At 37.6% G+C, this 27250-nt stretch overlaps 1 protein-coding gene across 1 annotated transcript in view; it reads left to right on the top strand.

Annotated features, from left to right (window-relative positions):
• The first annotated feature begins 269 nt into the window (after positions 1–269).
• CTTNBP2 (cortactin binding protein 2) overlaps positions 270–27250 on the top strand; it is an 80433-nt gene continuing 53452 nt past the window's right edge. Inside the window, exons 1-2 of the mRNA XM_030448641.1 lie at positions 270–427; positions 10770–10877. Coding sequence (XP_030304501.1) covers positions 359–427; positions 10770–10877 — 177 coding nt within the window. The 5' untranslated portion in view covers positions 270–358. The remainder of the gene's footprint in view (positions 428–10769; positions 10878–27250) is intronic.

Below are 27250 nucleotides of genomic sequence, written 5' to 3' on the forward strand. Positions count from 1 at the left end.
GGCAGCCGGCTCCCCTCTCTCTCTCTCTCTCGATCCCGATCCCTCTCCTGATCCTGATCCCGAATCCCGATCCCGATCCCGATCCCCCTCCTCCGCTTGGCTCTGGGCCGCCTTATGGCGGGCGGTGAGGGGGTGGGTGAGGAAAGCCGAGCGCCCGCCGGCGGGAGTCGCTCTCCTCGGCCGGCGAAGGGGGGCGGCTTGGCTTCGGCAGCGCCGCCTGCGCGGCGCCGGAGGAGTTAAGCGCCGCCGCTCCCGGTGGGCTCGCTGCCGGCGGGGAGGGGGTTAAGCTCCTGGCAGCGGCGGCTGCCGCCACTCAGCTCCGCGCCGCTCTCCGCGCCGGAGCCGTTACAGCGGGAAGATGGCGACGGAGGGCGCGAGCTGCGAGCCGGGCTCTGGCGGACGGGAGGACTCGGCGGCTACGGCAGCGGTAACCGGCTCGGCGGGAGATGGGGTTCAACACAGCCGGGGCAGTAAGGGCTCCCTGTGGGGACCGGACGAAGCGGCGTTCGGAGACCTGTCTGCCCCACTCCGTCCCCCCGCCCCTCTCTCTTCTCCCCCGGGGCGGGATAGGGCTGCGGGACCCTCCACAGTCCTGTCCCTCCCCGGGGGTGAAGAGAGAGGGCTCCAGGTCTCTTTCCCTTTCGGCCTCTCTCCCTTTCGGCCTCCCTTTTCCCCTCACGGGGGCGGTGGGTTCTCTCCCCCATTGTTCCTTCCCGCTGCCCCGGCGGAGGGTCGATGTGCGGCTCGGAGGGGCGCGGGGGAACCGCTCCCCGGTCTCGCCTCTCTCACACCCACTCCCTCTTTGCCCGCCGATTGCCACAGGCAGGGCGGCTGCGCCCCATCTCTCCGGGAGGACGGGTGGTGATAGCGGCCGGGACGATGGGATCTGTCAGACCAGGGCGGGAGGGGGAGAATTTAACCCTTTACCGGACCCTCGAAGAGGTCGCTATCTCCTTCTTCCCTTGTGGCGTTTTCGGCAGCGGTACCTTCCCTTCCCCTCCCGCCCCAGCCCCGGTGTGTGGAGACGTCTCCGCTCCCCGGGCCTGCTCCCCAGGTGTAGGATCTGGCTCCCTGCGTAAAATATGCCCAAAAGCCGAACAGAACACTCCTTTCTCCCGCTGTGTCCTCCCTGCGGGCGGGCGAGGAGCTTGGTGAGGTGGAGGGGCGCGATATGGTGTCAGTCGGATGAAACGGCGTCGGGAGGGGCTGCGCTCCCTCCCCTTGGCGAGCGGTGGGCTCCTCTCCTGCTTACCGGCCTGGCAGCCTGTCAGGAGAGCAGGGATTCATCCCCTCGGGCCGGCTGCTGCTTTGGTGGGACCCCGGCTCCTCACCTGAGAGCTTGCAGACTCCTCTCAACCCCGCAGCTCTCCCTCGCCCGGCGCATCCCAGACCTGGCGGCGTCAAACCTGCCAGGGGATGGAGCGGGGCTCCTCAGCCCGTGTTAACAAAGCCAGGGCGGCCAGGTCCGAAACCGGGCTGGAAGTGCTGTGACATGCAAAGTTTGGGTTTAAGGTGAAGGTGAAGGTCTTCACCTTCTGAAGGTGAAGACCCCTGAAGGGAGGGGACACTAGTTTCTGTGAAACTGAGGTTATTTCTGGCCTTTTAAAAATTTCATTATTATTTTGTTTTCTTTCAAACATACACTTAATTCTTATATAAAACCCTGTTCTAGCTGTGCACTCAATTTGCCTTGAGCGTTCTAACTTCTGTGGTGTTGTGGATGTTAAATTTAAACTAACAAAAAGTAAACTCTACTCAGTGAATATAACATCACTGTCCTTTAAAACAACAATCTAGCCATGCTGTAAATTAATACTACGGTAAGAAGTCATAAAAGCACACTATTAAATACTTCTAATGCTCTAGTTTTTGGTAAAAAATATTTACATTGGTTTCTTTCCTGTACTCATATTGTTACTGCCTTAAATTTCAGTTTTTAAAACTCAAAGCATGTAGCTCACAATCAGGTACCACTTCAATATTGCCCTGGCAGGGCAGTGTAAGGCACTCATATTTTGGTGTTCTCATTGTGAAAGGTAGGAGTGATAGCTCTACACTTCATGCTACCTTTAAAATTTATTTGTTAAGGCTGAAGAGAGGCTGGGAATTAGCCTGTGAGTTGCTCCCTAATAAGAGTAATAGCTATACTTAAGTTATAAAAAAATATTGTTTTAAATTATTGCTTTTAATTTGCTGTCAGTCATTAAATATTTAGTATTCCTTTTCATATTTTTATCCTTGCCAATATAAATGTTATATTGTTGATTTCATTTTATCTCTTGTACAGGAAAGTAAAAAGAACTCTGTGAAATTAAAAGATTAAAAAAATATTTATACAGCACTCCAGTATTCCTTTTGAAGGGTTAGTATGAATAGCTTATTTTCTGTCTTTAAATTCAAGATACGGAATTATGAATCAGATCAGCTTGCTTATTTTTAGGGTCACAGTAAGCGTACAGGTGACTATCTTCTAAGTCACATTAAACTTTGACTTATAATGAAATACTGTTTTCAGTACAGTTTTACATTACTTTTTTTTTTAATTCTTAGTATCTTAATTGCACAAATGGTGCAATAAAAAAACCCTGTAAGAACAGTATTTGAAACAGTAATATGTTAATGTGTAAGTTTGATGTAAGCTGAAAATGTATAACAGGTACATTAGAGTTTCTTGATACTAAATGCTCTTATTGCCTCTTGGTATACTATCACTAATAGCACTGGAAAAAAAGATTCTTTTTGCTGCTTTTAGAAGCACTGTAGAAAAGGATTTAAAATGCCTCTTACCTCCTTTTTTACATTCACCAGGGAATTTGGCTGAAAAAGCCTAGACTGTTCTATGGTATGTTACATTTAAGAACAAATCTGATAATCTTGTCATTTTGAGATTCCTGGAGTGGAACAGAACATTTGGTAACCCCACCACTTCTTTCCCCCAAAATGTTCGCATATTTACTGTGGTAGGGATGACAAGAAAAAACGTCAGGGGAGTGGTTCTGGTCCTTTTTCATACCTGCACAGCTTGATTGCAGTGAAGCCAGTAAAATTGTGTTGGTGCAGTTAGGACTCGAATTGAGAGAAGACATATGTGTGTATTTTAAAACATCTTCAAATGACTTCCATCTGCATAACGTCTATCAATAATGATTGTATGACAGCAAAAAATAATCCAGTTTGACAGTCTTTTTGTTGAAACATTGAACATCAGCCTGCTGCACACAGAGGGCTGGCTTGTCAAATGCTTTAGCTTCAGTGTAGCTTTAACAAAGCCTGTGAAAAGCCTGTTACATCAATCAACAAAGTTTGTTAAAATTGTTCCACTGGATTTGACTTTGCTTAAAAGCATAATTTTTTTTTTCTCTGAAAAGTATTACCTTTTACTGTCTGTAAAGCTGTATATACAGAGAATATTGGTGAAGTGGAATCTTGACTCCTCTAAAGTGAGCAGGGATTTTGCTGTTGTCCCCACTGGTCAAAATTTCATAGAGAATAATGTGTGCTTACCCAAAAGGATCAGTCTGGGTTGCTGCAGCTCGCATAACAGTATAAAAACACTGTGTTACAGAAAAACATGTCAATAGAAAAAGACATAAAAATGGAGAGAACTTCCGTGACACTTTGTGATGTCACTGTGTGGGATTTTATGGTTAGCTTGGTGTATTCACTAGATACTGATCTGCAAGAATGCCTGTAGTAAAACTGCCATTCTGGTCAGTATAAGGAAATGCTAAATGATGGTTTGATCAGATCTGTTGTAGAGGTTGATTTAGATCAGTTGGAAAGGTTCTTATCAGAAAAAATTGCTAGTAGTGGAAATGAGACCATAACCTTTGCAAAGCAAAGACTATCTCTCACTAGGGATTACATGCTGGAAAATGGTCACTTGCAAAAGGACTTTGATTAACTACCACTGTCCTCATCAAAACACAAGTTCTCAGTGTAGCGTTATTGTTCTGATAAGTTATTGTTAACTGATAAGTTATTTTCATCTAGTCAGATGCACATTGCCCTTGTGATGTTCCAACAGGTAGGTGAGTTGCAGAAGTGGTGGCACAGTTCTGTCTGAGTCCTGCTGTTCCTCTGTGATGAGAGATTGCTCTTGATCCATCTTGCAGTAATATACCTTGAGCCTCCTTTTTGTCTTTCCTTACCCTACTCCAACCTACAGCATTGCTTTATTTGTGCCTTCTGCTCCACAACCCGCAGCAGGGCCTCTCTTCCTCTGTTGTAAAGGTGCTGGGGGATGAGAAAAGGAAGCCACCAGATGCAGTCCACTTCGTAAATGTTCCTTTCACTTCCAGATGTGGACTTGTGAAGTGCAGAGGGGCAAAGCTGTGAGCTGGTTGTATGAAAGTGGCATAGAGGTGCAAATTTGCAGATGCAGTACATTCTCTTGTTTTTCCAACTGCTTTGACTTCATTTGTATAAGCATTGCTTATACAGATGATACAGCGAGACAGGAATAGAGATGGAAATTGGGACAGGAAGGAAAGAGCTTGTGGTCTGCCTCCGCACTCATTCCTACCCCAGAAAGGGATCAGTTGATTTACAATACCTCTGTAATCCCTGAATATGTAAATATGAAGATGTCAAGTAGGCTTGGGGAAGAGGTACTCTCTCTGTGGTAAGTGAATCAAAACTTTCCGGTCCTTGATGTTTGTTCCTATTGTAACACAGGGCAAAGTGTGAAATCCTGGAAGTCATAAAGATAGCTTCTGGAAAACTTCAAAAGATATCAACAGTATGTACCTGTATCTGGATCTAATAATAAACTATTTGCCTTAGAAGTAACTTACCTGAAGGTGACTTTCCAAATAGAAATTACTGGCTACATTTAAGAATTAAGCCATGATTATTTAAGATTTGCGTGCCTAGACCCATAAAAGAAAGACATAGTTACCTAATTTGTATTGAAATAAAAAATTACAAAGTTCTTTTGTGGCTGTTAATAGATTGAAATCATGTTTTAACAGCTAGAACAATATCTGTGTATGTATAAATGTCAGTGTCTTACGAATCTTGGAGGGGTTGGGGGACTGGGTTTTTTGTTTGCAAAATAAATTTGCTAGTTTGAGGTATATTTATTATTAATGTTGAAGCTGTTGAAACTTTTGCAGTTAGCTCAAACAAACAAACAGCAACAACAAAAAACCCAACCCACAGCAACTAAAAAAAACCTTCTGCATACTTTTTAAAGAAAACCTTTGGAAAACCCAAAAAGCAGGGAAGCTGTACTTGGGGAAGAGGTGGGCAGAATAAGCAGGTAACTTCTTCTGGTGAACTATCCAATAAAAGTCACTGAGTGTGATCAAATGCATGTGCAGTCTCCTCATGATCCCTCAACTATGACTGTATGAAGTTCAATCTAAGTCCTGGATTTTAACATCAGATGATACTATCTTCAGCAAGGAACTTGGTCTTAGTTGAGGAGCAAGTTCCACATCATAGCTTGTTCTTGAAAGATTCTTGTGCATTCATATTTATTTCTGTTGCCCAATACATTCCCATAGGTCACATCTTACTTCTGAAGTTCATCTTGAATGGGCTGGGAAATGGACATGTATTTTTGCATCAGATAATTTCTAGAGAAACATGGGGTCACAGACTCCTACACTAGTTTCAGACTAAAAAACAAGCTTTCCACAGCCAAAACAATAAATGGTGGTTTTCCCTGAATTTTTCTTGAGTACTGTATTGATATTGTAAACTTCTTTTAATACTCTCTCTGTTTATAGAGTTTTCTGTATTAGGAAGGATTAGGAATCATTTCACCATATAGCCACGTTTATAGTGAGCTAAGTCTTGAAAATTCCTTTAATAGCTAGTGGCATCAAGTAAGTGGTTGGAAGAAATAACCTGTTTTAGAAGCAGGTTTGTAAGCTTCTCTGGTTTTGAGTGAAATTACCTACCTGATTCTTGGGGGTATAGATTAGGCTCAAGACACTTTAAATTAAGATGCCTGCATGTATGCACAGTGTTTAATATCCTGTTACAGTCAGTGGAAATCTTATCATAGAATAGTTTGGGTTGAAAGGGGCCTTAAAGATGCTGTAGTTCTACCCCCCGTGAATGGGCACACTTCCCAGTAGACCAGATTGCTCACAGAGAACTTGTTTTTTGCCTTTTTCTGCTTAGGGAAAGTACAAAGCTGTGGCTTTTGCACATTATCTATTTAGACTGCTGAAAGCAGCTGAGTTTCTAACAGCTCCTGTGGTAGCACAGTTAACAGCACTCTTAATTCCTGAAGCTGCTAGTACTATCAACTGGGCTCTGTCAGCAAAACCAAACTATTGGCACTGCCATTCCCTCACAAGATTTTTTTTTTTCCTCGGAGGGTGATGGGATAAATGAAACCCTGGAGACTTTTCCCACCTCTGCTCTAAATAGCTATGCCTGTGTGAAAGGGTCCCTTCTGTTCCTGTGCTTTTTGGTAAGCTTTGAATTTAATCCTTTTTCCATCTTTTCCAAAGATGATGAAGGTGGGAAAATGCCTGTCCAGTTTGATCACTGCAGTCCTAAATCATCCTTCTCTTGCTTGGAAGAGATGTGTTTGTCTTCTTTTTGGTTCGTGGTAGAGCTTCTTTTCATTTTTAGCAATGCAGGTTATCATTTTGCCTGTACCCTTTTTGTGATGTAGTTGAATGAGTATTAGCTAATTAGCTCTTCTCTTTATTGTCAGTGCACTTGCTGCCAGGCAACACACACCCCTTACAAAACTGATCTGAAAAATAACATGCATTTTAGAGGCATAGAGAACTGAAATTGTAGTTTTTTTCAGGTACTTTATTCTTATAAATCAAATAAACCAGACATTTTAAAATCCAAAAGAGGACAAAAAAGTTCTCTTGTGTTTTCATTGTGTATGCCAAATTTTACTCTGGGGCAATGTATTCTGGTACCTCTGTTATAAAACCAATATAATGGATGGCTCAGTTATATAGTTGTTAAATTGTTGTCTAAATTTTTACAGCTTGGCACTACTGGAGGTATTGTAGCTAAACCCCATATGACACATAAGCCATGAGCTACTAATGCAGTCTTTGTTTCCCGGGGATCTAAGACTTACTGCTCCACTGGAAGATGTTAGGAAGATTACTTTTCTAGATCTAAACAACAGTTTTTCCTCTGATTTGGCAAATAGTGCTCCATCTGAATAAGAACTCCAGGCAGTCCTGCAATGACTGACATCTTGGTCCCCAAAAGATGGCAGCCAAGTGTGTAGGAGGAAGGATTGTTTTATTTCACCACATTCTTTTTCTGCCCAGACCTTAAAAATGTTTTTACAGCTATTCTTGAGGATAAATTAAATCTTTAAACTATGAATTTTGGCCCAGTTAGCAATACTGTAGCTGCAAAAATGCTCATTCAGAGGTGTGCATGGGGAGGTGTAGTAGCTTTTTTAGCAACAACCATGCACACTCTTACCCTGTGTGAGGGAATTAAAGGTCATTTATCCATCATCAACAAATCTTAACATGTCATTGAAGTACTGGAGAAGAGTGGTCATTCCAGTATTGGAATTTATCAGATGAAGAAAGCCTCACTGGGCTCAAAATTGTTCAGAAACAAAACTTGGGAAAAATTTATTGCTTATATTTTTACTTAATGGTAAAGTAATGATGCTCACTTGATTCATGCCATTTTTGTACACTAAAATAACTATTTTGTGGATACAGATATTTCAGCCCAAAGGTTTACTTCTTTCATCCTGAAAAGCTTTTTATTTCACTTTTTCTGTTTGTGTGTCTTCTCTAGTTGGTTTTGGACATCAGTTTTGGGAAATTTTGTCTCTTCTTCCTGTGTGAAAACTTAGTCTGATAGTGTGTGTAGCATGGGGAGTGTGGGTAATAATAGATTACATCATTGTGTTTAATAAAGCAAAAGGCATCAAGCAGATTAGGCGATGGCAGACTAACAGCAAAAGTGGTTGTTCTTCATAAAATGTGTAGTTGCACTGTGGAATGTTTATGGATGCTAAAATTAGAGAACTTAAAGAATGGGGTAAATTCACAACAGGTGTGTCAGCCAATGGCTACCAAATGCAAAAATCACCATTTCTGGCTCAGCAAGTGCATAAGCTGAAAACTGCTGGAGGCCTGGAAAGTATTGCTGGGAAGTAACATTACGTGTTTGTCCTCTGGTACCAATTTCATGTCAACCATTATTGGCTGCTTTTGGAGACAGAATGCTTGGCTAAGAGGGTTTCAGGTCTAATATGCTAGAACTGTTCATATATGAAATGGAGGAGACTGAGGGGTGACCTCATTAATGTTTGTGAATACGTAAAGGGTGAGTGTCAGGAGGATGGAGCCAGGCTCTTCTCAGTGAGGGCCAATGATAGGACATGGAGTAACAAGTTCAAGTTGGAGGATAGGAAGTTCCCTGTAAGCATAAGAAAAAGCTTTTTCACTGTGATGCTGACAGAGCACTGGAACTGGCTACCAAGTGAGGTGGAGTTTCCTTCTCTAGGGACATTCAGAACTCCCTTAGACATGTTCTTGTGTGACCTACACTAGGTGATCCTGCTCTGGCAGGGGGTTTAGACTTGAGCTCTCGAGGTCCTGTCCAACCCCTGTCATTCTGTGACTTCTGTGATTCCATGATGCTGTGTGAAGTGGGTTTGCTAGTTCTTATTTCAAATTTTTTAAATTAAAAAATACAAGAAGCATAGCTTCTTGTCTTGCTGGTATATCTTTCTATTAACATTTTTGGGTGCTTATTTGTATCCAATTATAAATTAATATAAAACTATTACTTGTTATTTTTATCTTTTCATATGTTCTAGTTTGGGGTGTGTACTTGAGCAAAACTTAATTGCTTGATCCAGCTCTGCATCACATATGTTGAAGTATGCCTCTGGTTTGTTAAGAATGTAAGAATGTTTTCATTTATGTCTTCTGGAAGACTACAGACATGAAAAGCTTCTCCTGTAATTTATAATCAGTCTTTTGACAAAGTGCTGCCCTATGCTACACCTCCTAAACAGGTGAATTTACTGATTTGAAAAGTAGGATCAATTTTCTCACACCATACTTTTGTGGATGCCCTTCTTAACTTTGTCTCTCAGAAACCTTGGGTGCTTTTTTTGACAGAGGAGGCAAGCATATTTCAGAAAGGGAAGATAATGTAGTGATTAAACCACTGAATGTAGACTTAAAAGACTGTTACTGAATATTTTTTACACTGCCTGCTTGGTGTGGCTTAGAACAGAATATTTGATATGTCTGCATCAGTTTTTCATCTGAAAAATTGAGTTTTTCTTTATCATAATGGAAGTTAAACCAGTCACTGTCTTTGTGCTATTTGATGTTATGAAGTGCTTCATAGGAGAAGGAGGATGGATAAGTGGGTCCTGCTGTCTGACTGAACTCAATTTAGTATTTAGGAGTGCTGACAGTGAAGTCTGTTGCAGCATATAAGGTCAAATCCAGTCTATTAACACTGGATTTCACAAGGAAATGTGAATGTATGTTTAGTGACTTTCCAATTTATACATGTCCGTAGACTGGTGAGCAAGCTATAGGTTAGGGAGGAATGCTGAAAGGCTGTTGCACCATATGTTGGGAAAAGGCCATCAGAGAAACATGTTGTTTTCTTGATCATTTGGCCTAAGAGATAAGAGATATCTTTTGGGTTAGAGTAACTGCTGACCCAGGCAGCAAAAATAGAGGTTAACTATTATTCAGTCTAGAATAACTGGTTTTGGTGCATGGTCCTATTCCTGAAACAGTGAGATGTAATAGAAATCATTGCTCCTCTTGTTGATCTGTGCTGTTCACATAAATGCAGAAGCTCAGTCCATTGAATGTCAAATGCTGTTGGCTAAACTTCTGGCATACAGTTTTTACTAGCCATTTGTGCACTTTTGTGTTAAAACTATGAAGTAAAAATGAAGCACAGAGTTAATGTAATAATTTTGGCCTGCTGGCCTGAGGAAAGAAAACTGTTTTTTCCTTCTCTTGCCTTGAGAAAGCAGAAATGGCACTTGCTTTAAATTTCATTGGATTTTCCTGCAATGAAGTTAAGCTCTTGGGTAGAGGAACTCTTAGATTTTACATCCATCAGGGAAAATAGTATATCCAGATACACAGTTCAGCTACTTTGGCAATTGATTACTTCATACTGAAGGCAGCTGAATATCCATGTCTTAGGTCTTTGCTAGGAGTCACATCTACATCATGGCTAGATCTGTACTATTTCCCTTGCAGAGAACAGAGTATTGGAAATCAAGCTGATCAGCTGAATCTGGCACATGGAATAAGTATTGTTTTCTTTCCCTTGAAATGGCCCCTTTGTAATTTCACTATGCATCTCGTTGTGTTAGCATTGTGGATATTGGTGAACAATTAATCTTATCTACTACCTTTGTGATTTTGTAAATATTAATTGCATCCCCCCACTCCATCTCCAAAAGCAAGACTTCAGCCTTGTACTCTTTCCCCATATAATAGCATTTTCTCCTCTCTTCACCTTTTTAATTGTCAAGTTCTGTAAGTTTAGATGAGGACTATGCAGTATTGGAGATGCAGCTTTACCAGGGTTTTATATAGTGGCATGAGAATGTTAACCATGTCAGACTATTTGCTGCTTTTTGTATATATGTATAATATATACATACCAACTTTAAATGTGACTAATGAAATCACCTCAGCTCTTGACATTTCTAAATGTTTGGGGAACCCATAATTAGGATGCTGATATGTCTATTTCACATCTTCAGTGGCTATTGCAGGCAGTTAGGGTGTTCATCAGTGTTTTGTTTCTTGCAGAAAAGGGAGTTTGATGTGGATAACTTGAGCAAGCCAGAGCTGCGGATGCTTTTGAGTGTAATGGAAGGAGAACTGGAAGCACGAGACCTTGTAATTGAAGCTTTGCGGGTAAGCTACTGGGTTGTTGTGGTTTGCTTGTTTTTTAATTCTCTTTTGCCACTTCCTTTATACTGTGTGTAGAATATTATTAGTGGCAGAATAAATGGTGATTTTTAAGCTTTTGATTGACTAAATCTCAGTAATCACAAAATGTGTTCTTATTTAATTGTTGCCACGTAGTAATTCTATGTAATTTTGGTATAAAATATCAAAAAAATTTCAGAGAAATAAGTGTGAAAAGTGAAAAATTACTTCCTCTTTAAATTGTTTTATATTGTGGAGTCTGTTATTTGTGAAAAGAAGTAGTAACTTCAAATGAAAATTCTGTCCATCATTTGTTCTAATGGCTTATATATTTGTGCATCTAATCTATGCAGTGCATTGATTTTCTGTGAGATAGAAGGATGCACAAAATTTGGATGGTCATGTCAACTTGGGAAAAAGATTTTTATGGGTTTGTTTGTGTTTTTTGCTTTCTTTTTTAAATAAAATGTGAAATACAGAATTTGTACGCTTACCAGCACTCACATGTACTGGATTAGATTTTGCTGTTCTAGTCACAAGGGGAGGTTGGTTTACTGCTTCAGAAGGTTACAGTCTAAAAGACAAAAAGTTGACTGGAAATGTACAAACAAAACTGTATTTGAATCAAAAGATGATAAATTTTTTATCATTGCAATGAATTTAAAATTGATCTGAACAGAGTAAAAGCTAACAGAGCAGCCAAACTGACTGCATGTTTAGAGGGGAAATAGCCTTACGTGATTTGAAAATATTTATTGTTTCATAGTTGGCTTGTCCTGGTTTGGGCCAGGATAAAGGTGATTTTCTGTCTTGTACTTCTGCTTTCAGCTAAGTCTCTTGTAAGTAGTTGCACTTGGATATAAAGAAATTATGCTCTTTAAGGTCTCTTACAGCAAAACTTCAGTTTAATAAAATCTATGTAATACCAGTTTTTAGTAGAATGTGTAAGGATTATCCACTATTTTAGGAACATTTTCTGGTTTTAACGTCACAGTAACAACTGTAAATACATTTTTATTAAATTTTATTTTTTTTTGTGATGGATTCAGATCACTTGATGCAATTGGAGCTTTAAAGTAGCTATCAATGATGTACCTGCATTAGTAACTAGACTTTATAGGTATAAACCTCTCTTATAATATGCAGTTTTCATTTTGTAATTACAATAAGGCATTGAAAGCAATGTTACCTGAGGATTACTGCACTTTGAAGTAATTTGGTGTTTGGCCTTCAAGTATATGCATAGCTTGAATTGTACAGCCTTTTCAACTAGCTGGTTTACAATTTCACATCTCATTTGCCTGGAGTAGGACTTTTTATTTTCCCTGACTGCCGGCTAGAGATTTGTAAAAAGGAAACAATATGCACACCACATTCAGAATCTCTTTTTTTTGGACTCTTCTAACTAATTCAGAGTAGAATACTCTTGACAGTTTTCTCTAATGCATATTCATGAACAATGTAGTACACAAGATACCAAATAATGGATGTACTGAAATAAAATGAAAGAAAGAATAAAAAAAAAAAAGAAAGAAAAAGGAGAATCCAGTACACATTTAATGATAGTAAACATTAAATATTCAGGATAATGCAGTTCCAGGAGAGAAAAAGATTATATCAGATTCCCACGCACATTCTGAAATAGGTAGTATATACACAATGTTTTTTTTGATGACTAATATAGATTAATATAAAAAATAGTGAGTTGAGGTTTTTTTTTTGTTGTTGTTTGTTGGTTTGTTGTTGTTTTGGTTTGTGGGGTTTTTTTCCTGCTTCTCAGTTCCTACTTCTTGTATTTTGTAGTAAAATCCTCTAAACAAAATCTACATGGAACTCAAGTCTTCTATATAGCTTGCTTAGTTAGCTGTCCCTGTATTGGAAAACTTGGAAGCTATACCTGGAAGAACTGTAGCCTGGTATCTTGACATATTTTTGGATTTTCTGGCTTCTTGGGAAGCCAAAAGTCAACTATTAACATCTGAAGTATCCAGGCAGCACAGAAAATAAGCTACAAGATAAACAGATATCGATGATTTTTTAATTTTTTATAAAGGGAGTAATGAGAATTCCATTGGAATTGTGTCAAATTTGGTACTTTGATTTGTTTCAACAAATTGGTATGCATACTTTGTGTATCCTTAAAGCAAGAAGGAAATGTTTTTCATAGAAGGGAAAAGACTTCTTGTGTCATTATTTCAAAAGCTGATCAGGATTTGTTTCAAAAATAGGAAACTTGGTGACAGTGTTAGTTGAGTTTTTTTGTTTGTTTTAATCCTAGTACTGCAGGGATGTCTCAAAGCCTAATTTCTCTGTTAGGTCAAAACCTTGTGATTTCTGGCCCCACATTAGATGTGTGTTGTCTTCTTGAGTGATCTTCTGGTCGGCTTTCAGTCACTGCAGTATATAAATTTTTATGGTTTTAAAAATTTTTATATGTTCATGTTTTTTTTTTAAAGCTACAAAATATCTCATCATCTTCACTTAGAAAGTAGCTGTTCATTCTTGTGGTTATCATCTCAGATTTTATTCTGTAATCACTTAATAACTACACTATTCCTAAATGTGTGAGACATTTTTCATACTCATTTTGCAGGGTTTCACCAAGCATTTGTAAAATTTTTGCAATAAACAGTAGTTATGTGTCTATTGGAAATACCTGTCCTGGGAAGTTTGGGCATTTAAAGTGAATCAGTGTTGTCTGATCACAAAAGAACTGACAATACTGAATATAATTAAAGACTGACTCACATGGTACTACTCTTGAGATGCACCTAGGATAAAGTTTCTCGTTTTAACAAGACCTGTTTGATCATCTCTGTTAGTCTGTCCTTTTCTTATTATGTAAATTCTTACAGTGACCTCACTTATTTCCTACTTCACAGTTCAATAGTTTTGCATGAAGCCTTATTGTGTGCTCTAGTGAAGGTCTGAGACAGATCTGGTTTGGGGTTTTCTTTCGTTTGTTTGTTTGTTGGTTTGTTTTTTTTTTTTTTCTCCTCTGTCCATAAAGCCACTTTTGTAAAAACTCCAAACCCTGCCTTCAGCATCCAGGGTTTCTTTTCAGGCTTACTGTTACAGGAACATGGTCCTTCCAGTGCCAAATGTTTTTTTCTCTGTATATACATGTCACATTGTCACAATCCACACATTTCCTTGGTGGAATGGAACAGAAGTTCCTGGCACAGAGTTAAAGAGAACTAGGAAGCAGGAGAAGTATTTTTAAATAAGATACAGAATTAGAACTTGTACATCACCGACTCATGTATTGTTGTTTTTTTGTTTTTTTTTTGTTTTGTTTTGTTTTTATGCCATGTTTATAGTATATATGTGTATTATGGAGTTTTCACTTGAAGAGCTTTTAAAATTTGTTTTAAATTAAATCTTCTTATTTTAAAAAATTGCTTTTCAGGATTACAGTTTTATGCTTCTTGATATATTACAAAGGTGTTATCTGCTTGCATGGGTTCCAGCTGATTAAGCAGAAAACATTTCTGACCTCTTTGATTTTTGTTTTTTTTTAATTCAGTCTCAGTCCTATATGTGGAGCAAACCCTACTACTTAAAAGCTTGTAGAAAGCTAAAATAGTAATCTTTTGAATGTGTTGTGACTTATAGGGGTTTTTCCCCCTTATTTAAAAAATGGCTGTAAAATTATGCACAGTTTGAAATGTCAGTGATGGAAATGAAATTCTAAAATTATACCCCGTATCAGCTAGTACTGCTATAATATTGCTTTTTCTGGCAGGGAGATAGTGTCCTTGGATTTCAGAATTGTATTGTCTTCAGGTGCTTGTCTACTGGTTCTTCATTCAGTGTGTATTCATATTGTCATAAAATGAATTTGTATTTCATGACTTTCAGTTTACCTTCTCTTGGGACTAATACCTATCAGAAAAAATAGCAACTAGCTCCTCAATTAACATTTTCAGGATGTTGCATAACTTTTTTCTGTTTATTTAAAGCTTAGTTTCAAAAAGGTACAGTCCAAGAAGAAAGAAGAAAGGCTTCAGAGTTTGTTACTTTGCTGTGAAAACAGTGAATCAGGTTGTGTTAAGTTTGTGCACTGGGTGTTGTTCCAGTGCAGACTGTCCATTCTGCCAGTTCTGTTTAAATAAATAAAGCTGAGAAAGGACAGTAGTTTGGGAGTATGGGAAGAAATCTTGATAAATAAGTGACTCGGGGGGCAGGGGTTGGTAGGAAGACAAGTTTAGTAAAGTTAATACTTCTGATGGCACAGATGTGTATTGAGGCAGCTGAATTTGTGCCACATGATAATAGAGAGAGAACCAAACCCAAGGTGTCATACAGTACACTTAACTCCTATTGCATCTCCTCCCCTAACTTATTGTAGAGTTTCCATTGTATTTTATATAGTTTTTGATACCTTGAAGCCTGCTTTTGAAACACAACCAAGACTTAAAATCCAAACAGAATTAGTAAGAAATCTGGAGGCAACTTCTGTATATTTCTACATTTTCACAATGTATCATTGTTCCTTTATAGTGTGCATGACTGCAGATGCATAAGGACACATAGCATCCTGTTTCTAAAACATGGCTGTTGCATACTGCTTCAGCAATTGCAGCCTTATCTAACTGGGTCAATGTCTCCTACAATTGCTGTAAAAGTAGTTGGGCACTTTGATGTAAACAGAGAAAGCTGAGGTATGTTTTGCCCTTAGCATGTATAAATTTCTTATGCTATATGCTGATTTGTAAAATACAGAACTCAGATTTTGCTAAATTAATCTCTGTCTGAACACTATTTTTTGGGAGCAATGGCTGTCTGGAATAGAAAGCTGGAAAATTCAGATTTGAAAAAGATACAGTAATTATCAACAATTTAACTTGCTGGACAAGCTCAACCCTCTGAGGACCAACAGCCCTGAAAGAGCAGACCTTTTTCATATTTAGGGTTAAATTTCCAGATTTATTTTCCGTGTGAGCAGTCAATTTGTTTTAGAGGACAGTGTAAGGATTCACTTCAAAGGAGATGATCTTTGCGTAGATTTTTCTCATTGATGCTCTGATATTGTACAGCTACTACAACAAATGACTTAAGATGGTTCTTTTTGAATCTACAATTTCTTTATTTTAATAGCTCCATGGTTAGGGTTGCACTGCAATTAATTTCATGTTAACATTTAAATCATTAAAATTACATAATTAGTGACAAATAACATGCTGTTTAATTGCTATTGGGAATGCATATAGTTAAAAAAGGAGGGAGACTTAACTGTAGCTGCTGCCTCCATCTGTCTCGATTATCCAAATAAACTGTCTGCCTGTAATAAGAGGATAATATATTTACAATGTGGAGGTAATGTGGCCACATAATCAACGTCCAGGTCTGGCCTCCCACAACTGTGATCAGACATACAGCATTTATTTGTTGTTGTTTTTCTCTCCAGCTGTAAAGTGTTGCTGTATCTGCCTGCTTTAAAGTGCAGTGACCCTCATACGGTGACTTGAAGTGTTAGTGTTAGCTGTCTAGCATGGAATTACAAACACTTAAGGCTGCTTTTAGTGGTGATTCTCTCTAAAGTCAAATCATTAGTAGGATATTTTAATCTAAAATTTTAAAGCCCAACGTAGCTGAGTTTTGTCTTTTTTAAAATAATTGTATTTGCCTATGTAAATTTCATTGGGCGGTGAATGGCAAGATGAAATTTGTATTATTTACATATTATTATTTATATTCTTCTATGGTATGCATTAATTTATGTGAACAAAAATTGCAAACTCCTATTATAGTAGAAACTATCATACTGTACCAAACTGCATAGGTTTAGAGCAATGTATTTGGTTTGTTAAAAAACATCACCATAGAAATAAAAAATGGCTAAATGAATTTCCAGTACTAACAGTGGATATATTTTAGTTTAATTAAAATTGACTGCAATATCAATGACATGGCTTTGGAGCAATGTCTTTTCTCCAAGCTTAAGTGAACTCCAGATCAATGGATTCTGTGCCTATTAACAGCTGGGTCAGGAGGACAGTGTGAGAATGGCAAGGTGAATTTGGCTATAGGTCTTTCTTTAGTGTTGTAAAGCCCTGCTAAATTTAATTTTTACCATAACATACTAAGGCAGAAAAGCTTATCTTGTGTGTATGTGTTTGTGCCAACATCTGTTGAATCTTTAGCCAGCTTCTGAAAAAATGCTAAGCATTTCAGAAATAGGTAGTGTCATAAAACTAGGAGGCTGGGTAAGAGGAGTCATGCTGTTGCTAAGGCCTTAGTTGAAGGAGGGGAAGTGGCATCTGTTATTGAGCACTGATTATGAACTGTAAAATACAGGGTTAGGGAAGATTAGACTTCATTAATTTAGCTGCTCAGAGAATTTAAGTTGGACTACTGTAAGTTTGTAAAAAGATGAGAAGAAAAAGATCTCTTCTGTAGGAGTTAGTTCTGCAGGAATTGTTAGTACAGTCTTGTCTCCTTGAATCTAAGCATTTTGACAGGCCTGCAAACTAATCAATAGAGCTGGCAGTGAATCATACTTTCTATATTATGTCTGAGTAGAAAATCCATATAAGATAATTTCTGACTTTCCCGTAGAAGGCTTGTGAGTTCTTGAACAGTCATTGAATTTTGTAGTGAAGGTGGGGATATTAATGTAGTGAATTAAGTAGGTCAAAAGACAGAGATTAATACATCATATAATTAAACCTCATAGGCATATGAGGTTCATAACCCATTCTATTATCTTTACCTTAAAAAGCTACCGGTCTGAAAAGACAAGATATTAAAATACAGCTAAAAAGCTTTTAGAAAGTATAGTGATCACTGTTACACAATATTTCTTTAAATTAGATAATGCACAGTATGCTGAATGCCAGATTTCAGGTTCCAACTCTCCTGATAATAATCTTAAAACTAAAAGGACATCAGTATTTAATTCCATGAGAAAATCAGTAGTTTAAAGCAAGTCTTAAAAAAAAAGTTTTTATACTTTTTAGGAGATAATTTGTTCTGAAATAATCAGATTCTTTCTGTAATTTCTTAACTAACTAACTGCAACTGAAAGACCATTTCCAAGGCTGTAATAGTGTAATCCAACAGTACTTCTAAACTCCACTCCATTTTTTCTGAAAGTATATGTAAGAAAATTGAAAATTGTTTTGCAAAATATAGCATTTTAGAAAAACAAACAAAAGTCTTTGTCCTAACGTTCTATTAGAAATTCCAATGATACTAATTCCTTATAAGATGTTGAGGTTCATTTTAACAAAGGCCTTTTTGTACATATCTACAGAATATGCATGTGTGAATGAACTACGTGAGTGACATTATGCACTTTTATAGAAACTGTCCTCAGTGTCCCCACCTAACTTTTCTTCAGCCTGCCTCACAGACCTCTCTCAGCCTCTGTAAATTGAACTGAGAGCAGAGCTATTCCTAACTTAACACCTTTTTCCATATGTTTGGACCATCAGCACATTACCAGTACTGATTCTTTTGCTCTACAAACTTAATCCTGTTGTGCTGCACTAACTGCTAATGTTGACATAGTGCCTGTATACCTATAAATGCCCTTTTACCAAGGTCGTTTGTGTAAAACATAGTAGGAAATAGGAGTTGTTCTGGTCTATAAAAAAAATAACCAAGAACCCTCCCCCCTCCCCAAAACAGAAACAATTTTATATCCCCATGTTTGCTTTCTAAAAACAGAAATTTCCAAATGGTATCTACCGTTATGATCATTCTTGAATTAAAGACAAATGGACCTTGCTTGTGAAATTGCCAGATGGGTCATTTAAAAATGATGTTTTGGAGTCTCTTTCTCCCCAAAGGGCAGAATCCATTTTCTGCTCAAGATAATTTGATTTCAGGTCCTGAGTTGTGTATTGTGGAAGGCTTTTGTTGGTAAACTTCTCTTTCCATTGCAGCCAACAATGATTAAGCACTGAAAAAATCCTTTTATTTCAATCTCATTGAAAAATAATGAAGTATTTTTATGATAACTGTCATGTACATATTGACATTCTTTAAGTGAGAAGATCAAACGCTACCTAGAAAAAAATCAAATCTGAGTATATTGTAGTTTATCATGACGACATCAGATTTTTGGTGCCTATCAGAGAGTGATACTGGAATAACTGTGCAAAATATGGAGCCTTTCATTCCTGGCTCTGCATTTTCAGTAATGAATTTGCTGTACCTTGGGAAAAAAAAAAAAAAAAAAAGAAAAAAAAAAAGGTGAATATTAAATAAAATACTGAGAAGGAGAGCTGTAAATACTTGCAAGGTATACTTGCCTAATTTGACCTGTCTGCTTCTCAGCAAGTTCTCTTTAGCAAAAGACCTTCCTTGGCCAGGGCAGACTTTCATCTACTGCAGGCTGAGATTTGACTGATAAATGAAATTTTCTTTTCATATTTTTTTTATGTTACTTATTTCTTGTACATCTTGTCAACAGAAATGGTGCTCTGAGGCCTAGTGCTCCTAGAATGAACTTAAGGGTTAGGAGGGGAAGAAAACTGGGAGCTTTCAAGGAAAAAAAGAATGAATCCATACAGTTTAGTTGTTCTGAAGCTGCCTGATAGGTAGAAAAATTACACACATAATAAGTATAATCTCTCAAAGGAAGCCACACCTCCTATAAATTATGAAGACACAAAGTTGCAGTAACTTTGCTAAGTTGGTGTGAATTTGAAATGCAAATCTGAGCTTCTCCTGTACCTATGAATCCCATGGCTGTTGTACCAAATGGAGCTAAGGGCACACAGAAGGCAGCTTTAGAGGTTTCTGGCAGCTAGTAGGAGAACCTGTTTTGTAGCAGGTATCTTTGAAAAAGGGTGATTAGGTAGAAGGAAAAGCAGAAGATGTTGAACTGCATGTAACAGAAATTTAGTGTTGTAGACAGGGTGATGGCAGTTTTTGGCTTTGGCGGCAGAACTGAACCATGAAGTAAAATTTGTCAGATAATGCCTTGTTTGCATTGTAGTTTTTGCATGTTGCAGTTCCTTTGCAAAAAAAATTAATTTTTACTAAATTTTTGGGAGGTACTGATCTGCAGTTTGTGTTTTCTGCTCATCTGATTGCTGCTTTTAGTTATTGACTTTAAAGCCAATTATGGTTTCTCTGCTCTTAAATATAGTTTGTGTCTACCTGTCCAGTGATTCTGGCTATGATTAAGTCTTTCTTTTCTTAATGTTACTTTATTGTAATTTTCTGAACACTGCTTTCAAAAAATACTATTTCACTATTGCAAGCTTTTTAAAGTTTGAAAGCATTAGTAGAAAGATTAGTAGATGAAATGATTTTTCAGTGCTTGGTTTGGATTCATATCTGTGCTTTTTTTTTTTACCTTTTAAAGTAATGCAGCATGCTTCTTTGTTTACCTGATTGAAAAACTGTTAGACACAACCTTGAAGAATGTTCAATTTTTTATTTATTTATTTTCCTATCTTGATCATGGTTTATGTATTGCATTTTTTTAGTTTATATTAAATAATCTATTTTCATAAAATTTCTTGACATGTTGTGATACACTGCTTTATTGCCTGACAATTAAGAAACTACCAGCATTTCAGTAAACATCTGTGTGGACCTCAGTGTTTGAGAACTGTATAACTGTTTATAATGTAAGAAAATAGTTTTCGTTGCATTCAAAGAAAATGAGGAAGTCTGTTTAAGACAGCAAAACCTAACAGTGTACTTCAGGACATGTGAAATTAAAGGACAGTGTTATACCTTATCCTTGATCCAGAGTCTATGCTGTAATAATTTGGAAATACTGTTTGTAGTATTCGTGGTTTGGCTTAATATATAATATTTAATTAGGTAAGCTTATTATATTCAGTGGTTCTTGTATTAGTAGGATAGAATCATAGCATCATAGAATAATTTGGGTTAGAAGGGACCTCTAAAGGTCATCTAGTCCAACCCCCCTGCAGTAACCTGGGACATTGTCAACTAGATCAGGTTGCTCAGAACTTTGTCAGGTTTCACCTTGAGCATCTCCAGGGATGGGGCCTCAACTACCTCACTGGGCTACCTGTTCCATTTTTCTACTACCCTCATGGTAAAGAACTTTTTCCTGTCATCCAATCTAAATCTACTCTTCTCTAATTTAAAACTATTGCCCCTCGTCCTGTCGCTAAAGGCCCTTTTAAACAGTCCATCTTCCTGTAGGCTCCCTTCAGGTACTGGAGGGTCCCTTTTAGGTCTCCCCAGAACCTTCTTTCTGCAGGCTGAACAACCCCAGCTCCTTCAGGCTGTCTTCATAGCAGAGGTGTTCAAGGAGAGGTGATAATTTTCATGGCCCTGCTCTGGACTCAACTCCATCCCATCCATGTCCTTCCTATATTGAAGGCTCCAGAGAGATGGACACTACTCCAGGTGAGGTCTTACCAGAGCAGGGCAAAGTAGCAAAATCACTTCTCTCAATCTGCTGGCCACACTTCTTTTGATGTTTAGTAGTTCTGTTAGCATGGATAACTAACAATAAATACTTCTATTTGTGTGATGAAAAGTATGTGAACTGTATTTGGATTTTCCTTCAAGTAACACCTTTATTTTTTGCATTCCATTATGAATAGGAACAAGTGTCACCTTTTCCAATAGATGTTGGGGATGTAGCAGCAGCAGTCTCTGAATTGATTAACTTTTTTGATCTGAGGGATCCTCCTGGTAAGAGACATAAAAAGGTCTCTTCTGCAAGCTACTGACAAAATAAATTTTCAGTAGTGTTACATCACTTCTTGTGGTAGTTATTTGGTAGTTGCCAAAGGGAGATGTTAAGCACTAAGCAAGTCAAAACTTTTGGTTAAACTTATTAAGTCATTCCTGAGTATGTGGTATTTTACTAAGCTTCAACTTCACTATTCAGGTAAATCCCCTTATTCCAGGCTTTCCTAAAATTTGAGACTACAAGTATGAAAATACGAGACTAGTTTTTTGGTGTGAAAATTCTACTGTATTCCATTACAAACATCCTTTTCATTCTTCCCTATCCAGCAGTGACTGTTAAACTGATAATAGTCTATTTTTGTTTTTCCCATATGATCTGAATGTCTTTATTGTTGCTGGGCATGTATCTACTAATTTAGCTGATAGAATTCTGCTGGTTGCTTATTTGGATAATTGCTTTGCCTTTCCCACTTGATTCCTCCCTCCCTTCTTTGATCTTTCTGCATAATCCAACGTAAACTAGTGAGCAGAGATTTGTAAAAATAATAATAAAAGATTCCAACAACACATTGATGTAGCTGTTTCACAGTTTCTGATCTGCATGAAGAATAGAGCTATGATTCCATTGTTATAGTGCCATTTAAAATGTGTCTGTTTTACATTTTACACTTTACACATGTTGCTGGCAGTGAGAGAAATGTAACTGGATCATCATATCTGTATTATGATGATAACTGAAATTTTCCATATTTAGCTAAGGGAACATACACAAGGTATTTCCTCTATGCCAAAAAATGGTACAGTTAATTTTGTTTATGACAGTAAATTGCAACTGCTAACATAACACTTTTCTTTTGTTTGTGTCTCTCTTCCTGTTACTGTTGTTGAAGAAAAGGTGTATAAACTTTGCTCTTAGTTCTTCCAAATAAATTATTATAGGAGTTTATAAAAAATATTTATTAATAAGATATTTGATTTGCATTCTTTTCACGTTCAAAGCTTTTGCAAATATGTATCAGCAATTACTTGTGTTATGCATGGGTGTATGTTTTCCCATGTTTTTCTCCCTCCCATTCCCCATTTTGATGCCATCCTTACTGGTGGATTGGTTTCTCTACCTGCACATCTCCCAGAGAGAAGCCATATTTTTTTCTACAAACAAATGTAGAAACACTTATTTGTTTCTACAAATAAGTGGAAAAATTGGGAAAATAGAGCAACAGTAATTACAGCGAGTTGTCTCAAATATCAGAGTAAAATTTTAGCTGAGTTTTGTGGAAGTATAAGCTGTTGCATGACAGTTTGAAATTTGTTATAAGTAATAATATATGTGAAGAGAGTACTAGCTGGAAATTAGTTTTAATGAAAGGTATAAAATCCTAAATAGAAAATGCAGCTGAGTATTCTGTTTGCTTGAAAATGTTGCATTCTAAATCAAATGTATGTACTTAAGTCTTTGCATTCAGACTTTTCACTAGAGGTAAGAGGAAGAAAAAATTCTTCCTGGAGGTAATACATACTGCTCTCACAATTTTCCTTCTAAACTGAATACTGGAAAAAATTTGAAAACATTGAATTCTCTTACTGTAACTCAAATCTATACTGTTAATAGAACAATTCTGTTGGAAGGGATCTACAGTGATCATCTATTCCAACTGGCTGACAAAATTGCAGCTGACCAAAAGTTAAAGTATGCTATTAAGGGTCTTGTGTAAATGCCTCTTAAATGCTGGTAGGCTTGAAGCATCGACTGCCACTCTTGGAAGCCTGTTGCAGTGTTTGACCATCATCTTGGTAGAGAAATGCTTCCTAATTCCCAGTCAAAACCTCTCTTGATGCAGCTTTGAGCCATCCCCACAAGTCCTCTCACTGGATCTCAAAGGGAGATCAGCACTTCCCTTCCTCAAGAAGCTGTAGAGAGCAATGAGGTTGACTCTCAGACTCCTTTTCTCCAAAGCTCAAAGTCCTTAACTGCTCCTCGTAGAACACTTCTTCCAGCCCTTTCACCAGTTTTGTTGCAGTCTTCTGGACATATTAAAGGACCTTCATACCCTTCAAAAATTGCAGTGCCCAGAACTGTACATAGTATTCCAGGTGAGGCTGTGCCAGTGCTGAGTAGAACAGGACAAATGTCTCTTTTGACCAGCTGGTGGTCTGTGCTTGTTGCATCACAGAATATAGATGGATTGTCCTATTAGCTCCCAGGGCACCCTGGTGACTCAACTGAGCCTGCTGCCACCACCACTCCCACACCCCTTTCTGCAGGGCTGCTCTGCAGTCATTCACAGTCTATGTTTGTGCTCAGTGTTACTCCCTCGTAGGTACAGAAACTGGCATTTGGGCTCATTATTCTTTAATTATCATAGCCCAGTGCTCCAAACTATCCAGATCCCTCTGCAAGGCAACTCGTCCCTTAAAGGAGTTAACAGGACTTGGCAGCTTGCTATCATTGGCAAATTTACTGCTGATGTGTTCAACTCCTACATCCAGATAACTGATGAATATATTGAATAGAACTGGCCCTAAAGTTGAGGCCTGAGGAACACCAGTGGGGACCAGTGACAAGCAAGATGTAGCCCCAATCACTGCAACTGTTTGAGCTCTGCTCTTCAGCCAGCACACTATGAATCCACATCCCACACTTGGACAACTTGTCCAGATGGATGCTGTGAGGGACAGCATCAAAAGCATTACTAAATTTGAGAAAAACTACATCCACTGCCTCTCTTCCATCTTCTAGCCGGGTAGTCTTATCGTAGAAGGATATCAAAGTAGTTAAGCAAGAGTTTCCCTTTGTGAATCCATGTTGACTGTGCCTGATGATTTTTCTTATAAACTTGTAGTTTACATACCCTTTCATTAAAGTGATTTGTTTGATAATTATGTAATCGTCATGCAGTAACATGGGATATTTTAACTGAGATTTTGATGTCTTAAAAATATGAAAATATAAAAGCTGTAGATTAAAAAGAAACCCAGGTTGATTTAATTAAGTTTTCCTATTATGGCTTTGGTATGTTTTATCTGAGCTGAAGAAACTTCTCAGTTGCTAAGCATGGAGGTTAAGGTGCTCTTTTTTGGTTATAGGTGAAGTCAGATTTTCTTCACAACTTCAGAAGGATGGCTGGCAGATTTCCATGCAAAGAATTATGAATTGATTTGCATGAATTTGAACTGTAAATTTGAACATGCAAAAAAGCCTAGATGACAAATGGTTATTTAAAGCAACCAGAAAGTCTCTTCTATCCACTGAGACTCATTATGGGTATGAAAACCTGTATTATTTCCAGAAATAAATGTCTGGGCGGTTAGATAATCAGAGCATCAAACACTGATACTTCCTTATGAAATATTTGCCTATAATTTGCAAATGTTTAAGCATCAGACAACAAAGCTGTCATAAAATAGGTCTAATGTCATCTTTATTTGGAACATCTGGATGATTCTTCCCAATTAAAAACACATGTTGTTTTATGACTTGAGCTTTTTCTTTTTCCTCATTTAGAAACTGAGTGCAAGGCCTGAGTTTCCCTTTTTTACATCTGTGAGAAGTGAAGAGAATATGTTGACTATATTGGTTTTTCTTGTTGGTGCTGATCTTAGTTTCAACATATGACATTATTTTTAAATCTGCAACCTCAAAATAGTGCATTAGCATTACTTTAAGGGAGAAAATTAGTAATGAAGGTTTGGAAGCATACGTCTGTCTGTCCTCTCTTTACCTCTTTTTTCAGTTTTTTTCAGGCAGCAGTGAGAAAGGGGAGGTTGAAATACTGGGTTAGTAGCAAACAGGTGCTAGTGACTGATATGATCTATTTATGGAGTCAGACCCCTAAGGAAATTGATGTTTGATCACTACCTTGGTTGTATGATTCTTCTTAAGTGCTTTCTGTTTTATTGTAAATCAGGATTGTTTAAGTTTTAATTAAATGTTTGTCCTATATCATGAAAAATTTGCATTAACTGCTAGTCATGTTGTACCTCTCTTAAGCCTGCTATTTAGTGCAGAGGAGTGGAAATCATACAACTTTTTTGCAAACCACTTTAATGTTTGGATACTTGGCATGAAATACAGAAAATCTGATTTGCTGTTTTCATCATCTGCTAGGTGAGATCTGGCCTTTATGTCTTAAACTGATAGGTTTGTGTATCTTCTTAAATGAGATTACAGAGGATGGCCTTGTAAAACAACATATGGTCTTAACATTCAGAGCTTTCTTTTTTGTTGTTGAAAAATACCTTTTAAGCACATGGATTTAAATCTCTGTGATTCTGGAAGGGACACTTTCTGAAGTACATGTTTTTGGAAAAGTTCTATGGGTTCTTGTGCATGAGACAATAATGCAACTTTTTTGTTACTGTTATTTTACTGGTTCATTCTTGTGATCAGTTTTCTAGAAAAACTGATTATATGTCCACTTTCATGCAGTCTAATGAGTTTCATTTATGTACTTGGTTTGCTTTTTATTATTATGAGACACTGCTCCACAATAATTTTGAATGCTTTTAGCAGTATGTGTGCCTTACATTAAAAATTATTAAACTGGTATATTTTATGTTCTCTACTAGTACCTTTTACAAAAGACTAGATCATTTCATGATACTGACCAGTTATATGTAAACAGCATTTTTTTAATGGCATGGAACATTATACTTGACATTTAATATGGAAACAGGCGGTTTGACTAGATTGTTCAAGTATTTTTTAAATAATACTGACTTCATTAAAATATTATGACTGGTAGACTTTCACATTGCTGAAGAAAGGGATTTAGACTGTAAGGAGAAATTGACTGTCACATGTTCACTGACAGAAATCCTGCTGCAGGAAACCATTTCTTTAGCAGTCATCGATATTTGCATTTCCAGTTTTAGTTTGTTCTGTAAAACTTTGAAAACATTCATTTACATCTGCATTTTAAAGAAATGGTAACCAAAAAAAGCCAACAAAGCCCCCAAACCCTGTTGTGTAACAAAATTGTTACCTTTCTTTAAAGAGTCATTCCTAATCACTCACAGTAAGATATCATATCCCCCACCCACACCCCAGTATTTTGCAAGTGTCTCTGAAAGTACCACTTTTATTATGAGTATATATTCACTGATAATTCCCCTTTGATTAAATTAATAGCTCCAGAAAATCATTTCAAGATACTGTATAATGCCACTGAAGTAAGAGTTATAAACATGTTCTCTTTCAGCCACCTTCCTCTCTTTAAAAATCTATTATTTTTCAGTTTTGTTTAGAATGAAGGGCTCACCCTCATCCTCAACATAACACCTAAAATAGGCTTTTACTGCCTCCTTTTCTATGCTGTTAGAAAACTTTTTACTACTTCCTAATAGATATGCCAAGAGAGGTTATAATTATGGGCCTATCAACATCTGTTGAAACAATGTTATTATATCTGGAAAAGGAAATTAATCAGAGAAACAAACACTCTTGAAAGGAAGGAAATTTTGTTTAAGGGTTTTGGGGCAGCTTTAATTCAGTTCCATTGTTCCACAGAACTGGAGGACATGGAGTCCTGGTTTTGATGTTTATCTTAAATTACTTCATGGAGGACTTGGACTTGCCAAAGTCTTAACTTGGTAAATGAAGAAGAAACTCTGAGATATATTGGAGGAAAATGCAGTATAAGTCTTTAAATATTGTTACTTATATATTGTTACTGATTATATAAGCTGATTATGAAAACTGATTCCCGCAAATGCATGCA

The sequence above is a fragment of the Calypte anna genome, chromosome 1 (assembly GCF_003957555.1).
Source record: "Calypte anna isolate BGI_N300 chromosome 1, bCalAnn1_v1.p, whole genome shotgun sequence".
Lineage (NCBI taxonomy): Eukaryota > Metazoa > Chordata > Aves > Apodiformes > Trochilidae > Calypte > Calypte anna.